General features: G+C 41.2%; 2 protein-coding genes across 2 annotated transcripts; one reads left to right on the top strand and one right to left on the bottom strand.

Moving 5' to 3' along the window:
- The first annotated feature begins 1,180 nt into the window (after window positions 1-1,180).
- On the top strand, window positions 1,181-4,859 carry ltap1 (lipid transport auxiliary protein 1). Its single transcript, XM_079227887.1, has 7 exons — window positions 1,181-1,415; window positions 2,579-2,680; window positions 2,777-2,882; window positions 2,991-3,044; window positions 3,124-3,290; window positions 3,692-3,750; window positions 3,864-4,859. Exons 1-7 carry the CDS (start codon window positions 1,353-1,355, stop codon window positions 4,078-4,080), a joined length of 768 nt encoding a protein of 255 aa, XP_079084013.1. The 5' UTR covers window positions 1,181-1,352; the 3' UTR covers window positions 4,081-4,859.
- A 160-nt stretch (window positions 4,860-5,019) lies between these two features.
- On the bottom strand, window positions 5,020-15,579 carry tuft1a (tuftelin 1a). Its single transcript, XM_079227227.1, has 12 exons — window positions 15,447-15,579; window positions 10,185-10,262; window positions 9,122-9,223; window positions 8,937-9,023; window positions 8,664-8,714; window positions 8,461-8,523; window positions 7,511-7,621; window positions 7,141-7,364; window positions 6,933-7,038; window positions 6,748-6,831; window positions 6,420-6,514; window positions 5,020-6,061 (listed from the first exon to the last, which is right to left on the bottom strand). The coding sequence occupies exons 1-12, from the start codon at window positions 15,504-15,506 to the stop codon at window positions 5,989-5,991; spliced, it is 1,134 nt and encodes a 377-aa protein (XP_079083353.1). The 5' UTR covers window positions 15,507-15,579; the 3' UTR covers window positions 5,020-5,988.
- Window positions 15,580-17,390: the final 1,811 nt, after the last annotated feature.

The raw sequence follows: 17,390 nt of genomic DNA, 5'->3' as shown, positions 1-17,390 counted from the left end.
CCACCTAAAGACAAACCAAAGTTAAATCCTCTAGGCCGAGCAGGTATCAAAATACAGAATAACAGAGTGCCTTTAATTGGGACCAGAGATGACAAAGAGCTCATGTGGACCCAGAAATACCAGCAGGGATTATTATTGTTAAAAGGTACACCTCTCGTATGACATGTGTTCAAGAAAACAAAACTTCAGACACACTGAGAATCTGTGGGACTGTAATGCCCACTGAAGGAGAGACATTCCTGAGATTGCTGATAGTTTTTATCCACACAGAGGAAGAAGAAGAAAACACAAAGAAGAAGAAGAAGAAGAAGAAGAAGAAGAATTTTATTTTCAAAAACTAAATTCTGCACAGTGGGAATGTGAACAAACAGCCGTTGGGTCGTTCAAAGCGGAAGCAGACATGTATTTAACATTTTAAAATATCTAATAAGCACTTACAGTTTTGGTTGTCATGCAGAGGCTCATGTGCTTTTTGCATGCACCTGCTTCCTTTGAGACAGAGGAAACTGTGGTTGCTACATCAGAGCGCTGCAACAAGAAGGGGTGTCTTAACGTCTCCCTGTGTCTGTCAAAAGCCAAGACAAACAGAGTCAGAGACATTAATCCAAGGCCAAGTTTTAGGACATTAATGATCCAATTAGTGATTAGCCGTAGAGAGGGCTGGTGGGCTGCATGGTCTTCTCAGGACAGAGATCAGTCTGTGAGTAGGGACAAATATCTCCAGTGCGACTCCACAGACACCCACCCTTGTTCCTGACGGAAGAATGGCTCTCAGTGTCTCTGCAGGATGGATGCAAACCACTGTCCTGCTCACAGAGACACACTGGTTCTGCAAATTCATTCTATAGGGTGTAGGACTCAGAGGGCTTTGTGAGGGCTCACAGTGGATATGCCTGCAGGCAATTCAGTGTCAATCAACAGAGAAATAAACAGCAGGAATAGAGCAATTGAATTATCTCTAACTTTTCCGAGCTAGAAATGTATGGATACTGGCCTTTATTTTCTGACATTTGTGTTTGTTTGTTGATTTGTTTGCTGGTTGCATCGTCGTGAAGTCGCTTTCGACAGCAGATGGCAGAAGAGGCCAGGGAACCGTCAGATCTGACGTCACTCCTGCCTCTACCGGTCACGTGACCACCGCGGAAGTCAACAAACCGGGCGGGCAGCGAAATATAAAAACGAAAAGCACTTTACTTTGTTTACTTCCTTGTTCTCTGTCTGTCGTTGAACGTTTTCGGATTTAATGCGTTGTAAAAAACGAGCACTTGCCTTTCAAATGTCATGTTGGACGTACTTTCCGTCATTTAAGTGAGCCGACGTTAGTTAGTTTACTTTGAACGTACCGTGTCACAATGCGGAACGATTCTCTCCTCTCGAGCGTTAACGTGGTGCTCGTAATGGCCTACAGCAGTCTGGTGAGTCTGCTTCACTTTGTAACGATGTAACGTCCAAGTCCAGTTTAGGTTTAGGGTAAATCTCACGTTGACAGCCCTTTTAAATATAGTATTTTACAACCGTTTCTAACATTGCTTCTAAGAGACAGACTGACTGCATTCTTACTATGCAACACACTAAGTACACAACACAAAATCCTGTGCTGAGTCATTATAACAAACACACACATACACACTAACATCAATGCGACACAGGTTTGCAAACATTGCTTATGCAGTAAAGGAATGGTTTTCCTGTTGTGTTGAAACCACATAATGTTTTACTAGATATGATCAATAAATGAAATGATATTTTCAAAAAGAATATTTTACTCTTCATCATTTCAAAAGTAACTTAACGTATTTTGCACTTTTTGCACATTATGTATCATCGAGTTTTATCATACGAAGTTTAAAAGTTATGATGTCCTGTCTATTATTCTTCCTGATAAACATAGCAATATGGTCTGAGATCTATATACATACTAACAAATATGCACTACTGTCTTCATAACCTGATAATCTTTTCAAAATGACGCATTCATTAGAACTAGTGTAACAAAGTCAAGCCCTGTTTTAACACTTTAAAAAAGAAAGCCAAACTCACTATGCACAAGTGGAACAACATCAGCAACAAGAACCCTTTTGTCCAAACCAACAGGGCGGCTGATTATAAACTAGATACAATACAAAAATACTAACCAAAAAAAGAGACTAAACTTAGACAAACAAATAAAAAGACAAATAAACAAAACGAGCCATGGACACCACGACGAAACTATTGTTAGGATCAACAGTAACGTTAGTTACATTAAAGCCAAGCAGAGACACACATGTACTACGTCGCTAGACAACAAAGTGGTGGCTGACCTTCTCGTCCGGAGACTTCGGCAGTGTGTTGTTGTGCTCAATTATCTCCTATGACTTGAAATATAGCAACGTATTAATACTACTGAAGTAAGATAATATAAAAAAAATACAAGAACAAGCCTACACAAAAAGATATGTTGTTCGATTAACATGAGTGTATGTAATTTGTTACATTCATTCGTATAATATATCAATGTTTTGTGTATTTTCATTACATAGTGTGTCTCTTGTTTTAATATTTTGTTTCTGTTTTTTCTACTAACTCCTCCCTCTAGGTGTTTGTTTTGCTATTCATCTTCGTCAAAAGACAAATAATGCGATTTGCCATGAAGTCTCGTAGAGGACCACATGTTCCCCTTGGCCACAATGCTCCCAAGGTACCACACACACTATAATGAACCAGAAGTGAGAGGCTGTACAGGTTTTTGCTGATTATTTATTATATCTTAGTGTTTCTTATGTGTGTGCTGTAGGAGTTGAGACAGGAAATTGAAGCCAAACTGTGCCAAGTCCAGAAAATCCACTTTGAGCCTCGTCTGCTGTACCCAGATGACGACCGGTTAAAGCAAAGAGAACTGTGTGGTTAGTGGCACATAAACACAAACACACTCACACTCACACGCACTCACACGCACACACATCATGTTTATGCACAAGTGTACACAACAATCTGTGTGTGTGTTGCAGGTTCCCATGACTACTTGTACAGGATGAGAGCACTGGATGCCGTCAGAGACACTGGTGAGCTTTGCCGTCACTTAACTGAGTCCCGGTTTTGTTTTGTTGTCATGATACTGTGACAATACCACCTGCACTTTAGATCTCCCTTTCCGTGAACTCGGCGGCACATCCACCGCCGTGACGGGTAAAAGACTTCGGACGTGGCTTCTCCAGCTGAGAAACTCCCACTGCGTGTTCCGAGACAGCCTAAGCTCGCTCATCGACACGGTGCTGGACGGGTACAACAAAGCACGTCACGGGGCAGAGGTCAGTGTGGTCTCTGTGTGCGGTTGTCTCTCATCAAACACATCCTGCCGATATTGTGATATTGTGTGACACGGTCCGCATGTCTAAAGCGATAACAAGAAAACTGAGTTTAAATATGTGGAAATATCATGTCACGTATGATGTCACCGTGCCTTGTAGTTCAATACCATAAGCATCCATTTCCATATGGCGCACTTGATTTAGCATATGTAATGGTTATCAGTAAAGTGCATGTGTTGCAGCCTACCGTACATCACACTTCTGTAAGTCTTTACACATTTATATTGACATTTTACATAAATGAATAAGTCACCCATCCTGGTATGTTCCGTATATTGTGATTGCATGAAAAGTTGACAAATGTCGGATGTTTTGTCATCGGCTTTTGTTTGTGTCTGAAGGCTTTTGGTGAAGCAGAATTCTTTAAATACCACAAAGCTCTGACTGAATTGACCTCTGTGTGAGTAAAACCACTATTTCCTCACAGTGCTCCCTTCCAGCTTCACTTTGATGCTAATCCCATTGTGGAATGTTAATTATGGGAACAATCTGTTTCTCCCTTTGCTGTTTCAGGGTCAAGTCTCACAGCAGTAGCAACTCTCCGAGCCAGTACCACCAGTCCGCAGCCAAAGACCTGACCAGTACCACGGAGCCTGCGAGCTCCTCCTCCTCCCCCACCCAAACTACCTACCTCACATCTTCAATGCAGCAGCGCAGCAAGCGGCCCAGACACTTCCTGGAGCTGAAGAACTTCAAAGACAACTACAACACTTTGGACAGTTCGTTCTGAAATACTGTCCAAAAGAAAGATGATAGACAACGTAGTGCTGTCATTGATTAAAGTGACTACGGATGGCGACAGGTCACCAGATAGTTCAGAGTAATGATAAAAACACTGCCTTCATATACCCAAAAGTATTTCCTACTTCACAGCTTATTGCATATCAGACTCAGTGCTCTTTATCTAAGTGTAGCCTATGCATATATCCTGTAATAATGCATAAGCAGTGTAAGTAAGTATGGTTGATTTGACCAAAACCAGCGCTTTGGGGCTTAGCAATGGCATAAGACAATCAGTATTTATTGCACAATGTAAAGGCCTATGCAGACTTGTTAAAATGACCCAACTGGATTAAAACAGGCTTATTGTTAAAAAAATGTTTGTCGAGAAACCCAGTGTTAGTGTTTGAAAAACACACACTGTTTATGTCACTTATGTTTACATACATGTATGTCACTACTGTTCATTTTCTGTAAAAATTGACAGCCTGTTTTTTCTTTTTGCCTTAAACGTCTGTTTTACAGAAGCCATACTTGACTTAATGAATTTTGATGATTAAGTGCTCTTTACATTTTTGTGTATCAGTTCTCTCAGTGCAATGCAATTCAAAAGTACCAGTACATTAATGCACCAGGGGAAGTCTTCTCTTGACTTTTGTCTTTTGTAAAAGGTAGACTGGCCTCCAGATACCTGAACTATGAGGTTCCTTTGTGATTCAGGGTTCCCATAAGGTGAATAATTGTATTTGTTGTTGTTATTGTTTAAGTTGCTATCCAAATAAAACAATGACATACAGACAAGAAGGTGCACAATGTTCTTACATTTGGTCAGCATAATATGGCAATGTGAGTCCAGCAGAGGGCGGTCCTTTCTGAGTAATCTTTTTACAAGTTCTTAAAGCTTGCTTCATTGTAGTAAGAAGTCAAAGAAAGCATTGCATTCATTTTCAGTGATTTATTCTGAGAACCACAAACACAGATACACAAATAGATTAGAATGTCCTTCATAAAAAAGCCTCCTATCACAATCTGTCTAAAGGTGTTTTTCATATATAAATAAATACAAAGGAGAAAGTTGTTAGGTAGAAATTAAAACATGAAATCACATTCATTAAAATTAAGTACAACACAAGCTGGCTGTTTACACAATCAATAAGAGGGAACGGAAATGCTTTACCAGAAATATGTAAAATAGTGAAACGTCTATGAAGTAATTTTCCTTCTGCTTCATCATAGTCTCATGAAATGCCTTATTGTTGTTTGGGGCTTAAAACCATATTATTTATCAATATCACGGGGTGTTGACCTTATATAAACTATATTCAATATTTACATGTTTAAGTCCCGTTCACAAGTGAACAGCCTCATGGGTGAGTGACTAATGCTTACACAGGAACTAGATGATCAGTTTTTTACATGAAACGTTTAGCTTAGTTAGCTATGTTTGCTACATAACTGTATATCCTCTTGATAATTTCAGAACCCACTTTGGCAAAAGGTCTGCCATCCTGCACTTTGCTCAACTCCAAAGGTTTAAAAAGCAATCAAAACAGGGCAGCACAAGGAAACACTTGCACACAGCACGCAGTACTATTTTTATAAACTTCAAATGCATATCAGCTAAATCAGTGTGCTTAATGCATCTACATTAAAGCTGAAACACACACACACACATTCAGTATGCACAGATGCACAGCAAGCCCCGATGCGTGTGTGCCGCCAAACACCACACAGTTTCCTTCAAGAGTGTTTGTGGTGTAAGTGTTGTAGTGTTGTAGTGTAGTTACAGTCCAGGAAGCTCAACTCTGACACCACAACTATTAAAGCGATCAGATGTGGTCGTAGGGCTGCTGTTCAGTTTTAGTCTGCATTGCAAATGGTGGTTCTTGACAATTTCCGTCTTTCTGTCACAGTCACTTCATGACTTGATCTCAATGACTTTGATGAAAGGTAGTTGTTTGTTGGATGAGTTGGACAACTTGATTGGTTTACTGAGGAGACAGGAGGAAGAGACATGAGTCGTTTGTATATTGAAACAGTATACAAACTAGTAATCGGTTTGCATCACATGCAGATTTTCGAGTATAATACAGTGCAGCAGGAATGAGTCCTTAAACCGGAAAAAACAACCGGTTTCCTCGTGTCTTAAAAAAGGCAGTATTATCTGCAATTATCCAAAATCCAATGAAAAATCCCATTGGCTTTTTATTCAGGGAACCAGGGTGATGCCAACTTTCGAGGTTGGCTTACAAAAATATGTCATCCCTGCGGCACCCTATCATGTGTGTTAGCATGTACTGTATTTTGGGAGCTATTCGACCAAATTCACCAAAAGTGGGTGAAACCTACCTGTAGACAATCTGGGGGTTGCGCTCTGATGAAAGGTAGGAATTTGACCGTTGCCCTCCCAGGAAGTAATCCATTTGGTCATGCATCTCTCGGTTCTGCACAAACAGGAAGTCAGGGGTCAGTCACCATAACACCAATAGAAATAATTGATGTGGCCATAAAACAGACAGCGGTTGCATCTCCTTCCCTTTCATATCTCCGCTCTATCTGCGGATATTTGATTTCCTTTCTCCGTCCATCACTTCCATTAACCGCGCCTCCTGGGTCTAAATTTGACTAATAAGCAATAACATATTCTTTCTAGGAGAAGACAATAAGCAGTGCTCACCTCAGCCTCCAAGAAAGACACTTTCTCCTCTAGCTCTTTGATCACGCGGTCCCTCTCCTGGATCACCATGCGAGAGTTCTGGAGCTAAAGACAAGAAAACAGTCAAAGAGTCAGTAAATCCTGCACAAATACGAACACAGACATAATGTGTTTGCTTTACAGAGCCTCACACATGTGCGCCTCACCTGTTCAATCATGTGTCTGACTTTCCTTTGCTGGCTCTTCAGCATGTCATCCAGATGGTGGATCTTTTCTTTGAGAATTGCCACCTCCCTCTCCAACTGCTCAGTCCTATAAATACACGCAGAGAGTTAGAACAAGCGCCACATGATCTGATTGTCGCCGATTGGTAGTTGAATCATTCGTGCTGTTAACGCGTTTGTGTTCGCTGACCTCTGCTCCCCTTTCTGGCCCTCCTCTCTGATCTTGCTCAGTTCGCGCAGTTCGTCCTCGCGGTTGCGCATCGCTTCTCGCAGGCTGGCGCTCTCCTGCTCCATCCCTCCCAGCAACCTCTGGAGCTCGTCTACGCGCTGGTCTTTCCTCTCGCTGGCTTCTTCTGTGATCTTCAACTTCTCCTCCTCGTCGCTGAGACACTCTCTCAGCCTGCGGCTTTCAGCCTGGAAGAGACAGAGAGACAAAAGAGTCATTTGTTGCTTAATTATTTCAGTTTAAAATGTAGTTTCAGTGCAACCAAAATGCAGTGTACATTATTTTTGATGATTCATAATGTATGTAAAAAATAAGCTCTGTATATGTGTGTTACCTGCAGCCTCTCTTTGTCCTCTTGGTGTTTTTTTTCTGCTTCCTCTAGCTGTGCATATAAACGCTTACTGACTTCCCTCAGCTTGGCTCTCTCGGCTTCTTCATCTGCTTCCTGAAAGAGAAAGAATGAAGATTATATGTATTTTAGATCTCCTTGTCAATATTGTTATTTATTAGAGGTCATTTTCCGTTAACTATTCTCAAAAACAGTAAAACAATACAATTTGATATAGTTAATTGTACACAGGAACGGGGAAAAAAAACAACAATTCAAGATGGATAGACAGATAGATGCTTTCATGATGATATAATGTAAAATATGGCTTTTGTTTCATATGAGCTCAGTGGGTTTGGCTGTCACAAGAAACCAGGCGTGTCTGAGCAGTTGGATCACGACCAGCGGTTTACTCCTAATTTGTGCAACGCTTCTGTGAGCGAACCACAGCGTGAGTCACAGATAAATGCTATAATTGGCTCAAAAACTATTGAAACAAACACAATGGTGCCAGCTCTGTTTGTATTTGTATACAACATTACTGACGTGCAGATAGTTGCAACAAGTGTGTGGCTCAACGACAGCAACAAAACTATTAAAGGAGAGGTATCTGTGGAATGCTGGGAACAATGAGGCGGGCCTGAACACAATAACACATGTAGGGAGAGGAACAGAGTGTGCTGGTACGGCTCTCTCACACATTTTGATACACACTGGGGTGCTATATACTCTTGCTGTTCTCCTAAATCACATCTCTGTTTGTCTCTCTTTTTAACTTAATACCTTAATACCCGTGTGCCTCTGGCAGGCGATCGCTTTACAGGCATCACACAGAACACACATTGTTTAGAGGAAAACACAGCGGCTATGATATGCAGGCGCGATTTGATATGTGCATTGCTGACGCACATGCTGTATATTTACTTTATTATTATTTATTAACTTTGAATGCTCACCTGTGTGTCCGCTTTAGAACTCTTTCTGAAGGGAAGACCAACTTTCCACCCGTTTGTGAGTGGCTGGGGAGAGAAAAGGAGGAAGTCAGCAAGGAAAGGGTGAATGATGGAAATGAAAGAGGTTGAGGAAATGCCATTTAGCACACAGGATGCAAGGTTCACAATGACAAAGGGCACAACAAAGCAGCTCAAAATACACATACCTTGTTTTTGGCCGCCATCTGCTCCCTCAGTGTCTTCAGGCAATACCTCACCTGTTAGAAATACAGACATGTTGTGAGTTACTGATGTTTTATAATGTTTTAACATGTGTATGTTCTCTATGAAGTGATAAGACACAAGACAAAATATTTCTGGAAGACAAGGGGAATTTACATGTTGCAAATATGCAAATTGTTACATGATCCAGGAGTCGGGGTTGTGTGTGTGGGTTTAAAATGTGTAAGAGCCACAGTGGAGACTGTCCAGAGACTGACCTCCTGTATCTGGGAAACTTCGTCTGAGAGCATATCCAGGCTCTGCTGGTGTTTCTGCTGGTCTTGTTTACGGGCCTCTAGATAAACCTGGAACAGACACAGATGTTAAACACCGACAGGACCATGAAACAAACGCACACCATTTATTTCTTCAAAAGCAACTGCCAATGGTGTGCCTCGCCCACCTTAATAACCTCCACCTGCTCCTCCTTAGATTTGACCGCTTCAGGGTTCAGAGATGTCCGGTCAGTGGCCGGCTGCACCAGAGCAAACGCACGTCCAATTGGCTGGAGATTACAGAGTAGAGGCGTTAACAATGCGGCGTGCACAGTGTGGCGTTAGGATGGGTGTGATACATTTACCGAACATCGTCACGGTGTTTAGCTAACACTAGAAGAGAAGAGGAGTTGGAGCATGTTTCTAATGAATATTGCAACACTACATTCTGAAGGACAGGCAGGAATAGAGCTGTTTAAAAATGACTATAAACAATGTTATTAAACTACCAACGGGCTAAACTGAATACATACTTTCTTTTCCTGAGCAAATTATTCATGTTTGCGTGTGACTGAATGCGAGTCTCCTATAATCAGTAGGCAGAAACATTTCGCCATAATCACTATGGAGACGAACCCATAAACATCTGGTCCTTTTTTGGAAATAATATTCAGGCTAAACCATTAGCAGAGACACGCAGAAGAAGACCTTATGTAACTCTGCTGCTCTGGTGGTCCAGTTTTTTTTTTTTTTATCTAATTTTGGTATTGTTTTTGGGAAAACAAGGGTTGTCCTGAAACATTTTGGGTGGTTTGTGTTAAAATCGTGCAACTGAAAAGCTGAGCTGTTTGAGAATCTAGGAATGTGCCGTGATACTTGAGTGGATGAACGGCAGCTCTGAGGATCATTGGGAAGGTCAACCGTCTGAACTTTCAGATCCAAATATGGCCTGAATGATAGCACTTTCACCTGCTGCTGTTGCTTCTGTTTATTTTTCTCACAGATCCTTCTCCCTTTATCTTACAACAAATCTGTCCGAATGTCTTCCATTAAAGATTAAAGGTCAATTTAAATATAAAGCAAAACATAATATAAGTGTCCAAATCATGCATCTAAAACAGTGATGAATGTTATTACATGCAATTCTTTGCATTGCTACTCTCCTCTATCTCCTACCGTTCTGATTCCCTCTCTCCGCTGGTGTGACAGTCCAGGTAATAACCCGAGTTATTAGGTGCAGGAAGTTCTTACCTTGTCTCTGTGCTGCTCCGTGCTCTGAGATGCCTGCCTCTGGTCGTGCAGAGTGAGCCGCAGTCGCCTGCACCCCTCCTGAAAAAGGCAACGAAGAAATGAGACGATGAAGTGAATCCACAAAAAGACCGTTATGTGATGGAGAGACTGATTGAGGAATATTTTAAGGCGGGGAGGGGGAAAAAGAGGAGGAGAGACTGAGTCATACTCACAGACAGAAACAGAGGAGGGAGAGTCTAACCAGTTAGAGAGAGGGATATGAGCGTAATAAAAAAAAGCAAAAGCTTTCACAGCTGCACAGAGACAGATTGTTTGAATTAAATTGTGTGCTGCGGACGTCAGAGGGACTTTAGGCGTAAACTCTCCAGGCGCTCACAGCCAATTGGAAGCAGTGGCTGGATTTCTGGGAAAGTGGGCAGATAATGTGATGCCAAGCAAGGCAGAACATTTCCATGGAAACAAATCCTCACAGTAGCCATAGACTCTGGCGCGCCAACAATGTGAGAGGGAGGAGTAAGTCAGAGGCAAAATAATGCACAAAAACAAAAGTCCTGAGCAGGATGTGCCTGGGTGTGTGTCCTCCATAACAGGGAACCCCCTTAAATGTGATACCCAGTGTGTGTGTGCAAGAATACGTAAGAGGATGTGAGGGAGAGAAGGTCAGGGACATTACACAACTCGTTCCAGCCAAACACATCTTGTTCTGTTTATCTCTCTGCATGCATTCTCTGTGTCCTCCTGGAGTCTAATTCATGTCAACTCTGAGACACAGAACAGGCAAAGAGAGCCAAAGAAATGCCTGCAATGTTCTCTAGCGGTAAAATACTTTCAACACAAACAAACGCACACGCAAACCAATTACACAGAAGAATGCGCATGTGTACGCACGGACACACACACACACACACGCGCACAGACACGCGCGCGCACACACACACACACACACACACACACTATAACACTGTCAATTATACTTAAGCTTAATAGGTAATGAGTCTGGTAGGCTAACAATGTGTGTGGGTGTGTGTGTGTGTGTGTGTGTGTGTGTGTGTGTGTGTGTGTGTGTGTGTGTGTGTGTGTGTGTGTCCAGCGTAATTTGTCCTTATTTGAACCTTTTGAACAGTATTACTTTTATTAGTTTTCTTTTGGTACATAACTTGCAGTACAAAAGGACTTTTAAGGTTTTGATGGACGAAACCATCAAATCAATAATGGAAATATTTCTTACAGCAGTTCTATTATTGCAGTTGACCATACAAGTGGCAGTCAAAGTGTGCATCTCTCCCTCTGCATATAAACCATGTCTGATATGCAGAATGCTCCAGCCTTGATATGAGCCAGACAGAAGTGAACTGGGTCGTGTTGTGTAATGCAGAGATAAAGACCGGAGAGAGGCTATAAATGAAAGGCCATGTGTACAGAGAGCCTTTATAGCTGGTTATCTGTTCAGGGAGATGTAATGGAGGAGAAAGCAGAGAGAGACAGATGGGACTGAAATTCTTGAAAAACAATTAAAAAGGCAGAGGAAATAGCCTAGTTGTGGGCCCAACTACGACAAACAAAACTCAGAGAAAGCCAAACATTCCCCTCTTGTACAACATGCTTTTCTCTCAGATTACAGACACCTGTAAGCCCGAACACAGCCATTAGAAGGGAAAAGAGGGGAGGGGAGAAAAAGGGAGAACAGTGGGAGGGTTGTTAAGAAGGAATCCATCATTATACAACTTCTCTGGCTCTTTGTAGACAACCTAACCAAACAACCTAACAAAGACTTTGCTAATCCTGACTCTGCCATCGACTGTTTACACACTAGTCTCTCTGCTTATTTTCTCTTTTATATCCACACACTCAAAAATGCTGCCTATACCACCTTCAAAGACAACCTGTCATACTAGATTTCCCGGGAACCCAGACAAAGGTGACGTGTGCACGCACACGGGAAAATTGCTGCACAGATATACACACGATAAAAGTACACAAACACAAAGTACACACTACCTCTATAAAAGGGCAGAAACCTGAAACCAAGCACGCACACACAGTGTCCGCACTGCTGGGTGTACGGACAAAGAGCACAATAGATCACCGGGTACGGCCGGGCTGAAAGGCTTTAAGGTATGAAGCCGCTTTTTGTTTTGGATTTTGGCTTCCTGAGGCCTGTAAATCATGCGAGACTGCCAACCTGCCAATGTTGCTGATAAACAGACAGAGCTGCAGCTCTGAGCCACTTTAGGAAAAGTACCCGTTGTTCAGACTTCTGAACTCAGGCAGCAGCAGGCATCATGCCCATAAACAGCAACACACTCTGGTGCCTGCTGGTGTTGCACCTGCATTCCACAAAAAAATGTGTGTCCTTCATCACACATTAAATCACTCTTTCCCTCTCAAATGCTGCTTTCCTATACCTGCTACACAGATGCCACCTTTACTTCTGTCCAGCTACATTACAAACCTCGGCCTCTGAGGCCACAGGTGCGAGCCGATCGGGCTGAACACTTGAGCTGCAGGTCATGTTTCAAAACCAGTGCCCACATGATACCTGAGGTTTTTTTTTAACCTGAATTATACAAGGAAAAGGTATACAAACATGTCATACAATACCTTTTTATTAGCAAAATTTGCCAAACTCCTCATTACATTTGAGTTTAAAGTCGTCTTAACATTAGCTGTTAGAGAAACTGCGGAAATAAACGTCAACGTTATGACTAAGCTGAGGAAACATTTGATTAACGAATAAGAAACAAGACTAAGAATGTAAGAATTCAATGCCAACTTTTGATACTTAACCGTTACTGACAGTCAATTGTATAACAATAATAATAATAATAATAATAGCCACTGCTTAACAGGAGCTGCAATTATCAGTCGATTAATTTATCAGTTAACTGAAAGAAAATGTATTGGCAACTATTTAGTTCGAGCCTCTTTAATGTGTGGATGTTCTGCTTTTCTATGTTGTATATGATGGTTAATGACCTTTGGGTTTTGGACTGTTGGTGGGACAAAACCAGCAACTTGAAAATGGGCCTTTGGGCTCTGGGAAATTGTGATTTTCACCTTCCACCTTTGACATTTCAGTGGCTCAATAATGAATCGATTAGTCAAGTAAAATCATCCAGTCAATAATGGAAATAATTGTTAGTTGCAGCCCTAGTTTATCCTATTTTGAGATTAGACCTATATTGAGCTGTAGTTGCCAGTATAGTGATGGGTATTATTGACCGTCAGGCAGTCAGCAGTCTGTACACACTGAAGCGTTAAGTTAAAGAGCAAGTACATTTTAAAGGGCAGACACAAACTGAGGTGTTAAGTGAAGCGTTGGGAGGTTTGCGTGTGTATAAGTATCGCGTGTGTATAACTATCACATGTGTATAACTATCGCGTGTGTATAACTACCACAGGTGAGATCCAGGATCTGAGTCATGAAGTCATCAGGACAGACTCACATTTTCTAATTTCTACAATCATCTTACTATCAATTATTTTGTCTTTGGATTTTTTCCTGCTCTAGGGTGCAATCTGACATGTTCTATTCGTTCCTCTACATTTGCGCATTTAGGATATGTCATGTTTGGCTCATTCCCAGCCAGTAACGTCACTCACTCCTGACTGAGATGGTGTCTGAGGATGAGGAAAGACAGAAGGAATGTGTTCAGTCACAGGGAGATGCAATGTCTGGAGGGATAATTGGGGCATTACTCAAAAAGTGCCCTCACAGAAGAAAACAATCTTCTCAATACACTGGGATTTTAGGGAGGAAAGATTGTACCACAAGTTTCAAATTATTCAAAAATGATAACTGGATTTTGGTCGCGTTTATACAGTGTAAAGTAACAATTTGTGTCCAGATCATATCATCTCAGTTTTGGGAAACCCTTCAACAAAACATCCACTGAAGGCACATTTCCTCTCCTCATGTATCCTTATGGACTGACCTCCCTTGCCTGATAAACAGGAAGGGTTTCATGTTTTTGTTAATAAGTCACTATGAAATGTTACATGTAGAGGTTAAATAGTTCTGCTGTTTCATTTAGGCTGACCTGAATAACCTTATCAGATATGTAAATAACTGAAGGTGGTGGACTATTTGACTGTGATAAATATGAGTTTGTTTTATGTATGACGCTCATGCAAATGTCAGTCGCATATTAAAATGTGAAGTATTATAGATTAAGTAGAAGCTGAGTTTCACATATTTCTTCACACAAAATAATCAGTTTATTAGGTGTGCGAGTGGCGCTGCCCTTTGTACACTCTGACCTTTTTGTAGTTACACAACAGTAACTGATATTTAAGTCTAGACCATTGACACAAAATCTGGCTGTCAAATTCTGTTTGAATCCCACTCAGTTATTTAATCTAACATAATCATGGTGGAGAACATTCCCTGTAAAGCCCTTCTTAAGAGAATTTCATCTGATATGATCTGTTGCGGCTACAGGTATTGAACTCAGCAGCAGGCTGCTGATAAGGTGAAAGTGTCATGTTGCTCTGCAACCTCATAAACTACATAGCAGGATAACAGTTTCCTTTTTCAGGCGAGGTAAATGATTAAACCTCTACTGCCACAGACAAAAGAGGATAAAGCTCATCTGCGGTACGTGACGCAGGCAGCTGATCATTCATTTACAGTACAATTATCTAGCCGAGTGTGATGTTTAATCTTGCTTCAGTAAACGTCTCACGCACAGGTGGTGCATCCACTGCACAAGAAAAGTGTTTAGAGGTTTGGAGCTGCCTTCCCTGTCTGTCACAACTGCAACTGTAAGCCCTTAAATGATGAGGGCACAAGGCAACTGTGACAGGCACAGATGTTATCAGGACTGAATCTGAGCTGCTGTCTATGTGTGTTGGGACTTGGGAGGTTTAGGGTCTAATACTTTAATTAGAACCAGGCCGGAGACTTAATAGTAAATACACCACTTAGAGGAGATGAAGCCTGAACAGAAGCAAGCAATCACACAGATCATCTAATAGAGGCAACACAACTGAGAAGAGTCACGCAAAGAAAAACAAGAAAATAAACAAAAAGTGAAATATCTTGAATCTGAAAAAGGAACCAGCAGTTCCACAAATCAGAGTGGACAAAAATAACAACTGAGCTCTTTACCTCTACATTTCTGCATGATTTAGACATTGCTTGTTTAAACATAACGCACCCATACAGGAAGTAAACTGAACAACTGAAAAACACTATTAACATTATCTTCACCATTAAATAAGAAAGAAAAGCGACAAACATGTGAATAAGGAGTAACTTACCCCATGCTCTTGATTTCTGATGTCCTCAAATGTGCACATGCTTCTCGTCACTCCGTTCATCTTTGATAGAAATAAACACGACTCAAACACATAAATTAATAAATAAAAGTTAACTTTATGAAGCTCCCTTTGTTTGAAGAACTTCCCTCCGTCTCTCTGCTGCTCGTCCGCTGTAGCTGCTGCTGTTAGCAGTCTTCAGACCGGGCTGCTCCTGTGTGTGTCCCTCCCGTACGAACTTTTCTCATCACGTCACTGTGGGCGTGACACACAAAAACCAGCCCGCCCACAAACCGACCGAAACAGCCAAATAGGGAACTGGGGATACACGGAATCTCTGGGAGGGGCGGGCGAGAGGACTCACCTGTACCACAACTTCTGCATCGATAAATCATGAGCCTCACATGGTGGTTGTATCATTATTAGACTGGATGAAATCCTTTTACGGTGAGAGGCAGTACAAGATGGTCAACTCCCGCTTAATGCTGCGCAAACACTGCTCAGTTTACCAAAAGACTGTCGTAATTTATTCATAAGGTTTAACCTCTGACTGAACCTGTTTGTCTCCTATTGACCTGCAAAACAATGAAAACACGCTGCTACATTCAAAGCACTTTCAAAGATGTTTTTTAAAAAACATTTATTAGTGGAGGTTCACTGGATTTTATTCAACAAAATTAATATACAATAATTGCCAGTTTACTTATTTTGTTTATATAATCTTTCCTGCGTGTTTATTATTGTGTTTTCTTTCACTAAATTCCACAGATTATAGGATTCATTTGCAGATACATTGCTAGAGATAGGTCATGCTACTGTTTAGTTGTAATATGTTGCCTTATGGTTGTGTGGTTACTGCAGCAGACACGTTTCAGTTCAGTCTGTACTTATCATAAAAAGGACAATGCAACTTGAACGAAAAATAAATGTAAACCACTAGAAACTCATTCAGAAAAATTAAACTCTGTACTTGGTAAGTTGTCAACAGAAAAATGAAAAATATGTAGTAAAACATACCAAATCAATCAGTGATGTGAATTTTTTTGTCTATATTTATTTATGTTTATACAGCATTAATGTTACACAAGACAAACGGCATATTTCCAGAGTTGAACGAGGTCACGCTAAAGGAAAAAAGCTGACACAGCACAAGTAAGAGACCGTGTCTCTCTGCCGGCTGATCCAGGCCAACAGACCTCAAATTGGATAAAGACCTTAACGGCATTACTGGCTGTTGAGGAGCAAACAACAGCTCGTGGTGGCAGACAAGGGATGACACTAAGTGAATTAGAAACAGGGGCGAGAATCAAATCACACACAGATAGAAATAAATCCTTCTATGGTATATCCAATAGACACTAATGACAAAATATCCTAAAAAGTGCAATAGATTACTAATCAAGAATGTGGTTTACTCTTGGGAGGGCGTTGCTGTTTAATGGATGATTTATCAAGTGGAATGAGGTTATCCCACATGCAACACACACACACCTAAACCGTGCTACATATGTCCTCATGTGTCTCAGGGACTAAACCATAATATGAGTCATAACTATGTGTTTACATCCCACAGGTGACCACACTCAGACGGACTGATCCACAAATCAGACAGTTGTGAGCGGTCTGTGTGTTTACATACACACAAGTCTGAGACTATACACCGTGAGTCACAATCCAGTGTCCACACTCAATGTTCTTCTCAACCGTTTGGTACAGTTTGATCTACAGCTGTGTTAATGGGAATTAGTCCTTAATTTTTTTTATGAAGTTTGCATTCTGTGGGAAAAAAATCCCATGGTGCACTGCAGTTTCCTGAATTACAAACATAAAAAGTGTGTACCGATTGAAGTGTATAGGAAACACTTCATTGTGTTTGAATGTCAGAAGTGTTTTGTAGAATACCACAAGAAGAACTTTTTCACCACCACACAAAAGAGCAAATCTGAT

This window comes from Taurulus bubalis (genome assembly GCF_910589615.1).
Source record: "Taurulus bubalis genome assembly, chromosome: 12".
NCBI lineage: Eukaryota > Metazoa > Chordata > Actinopteri > Perciformes > Cottidae > Taurulus > Taurulus bubalis.
This window is presented reverse-complemented; position numbering and strand designations above follow the sequence as displayed.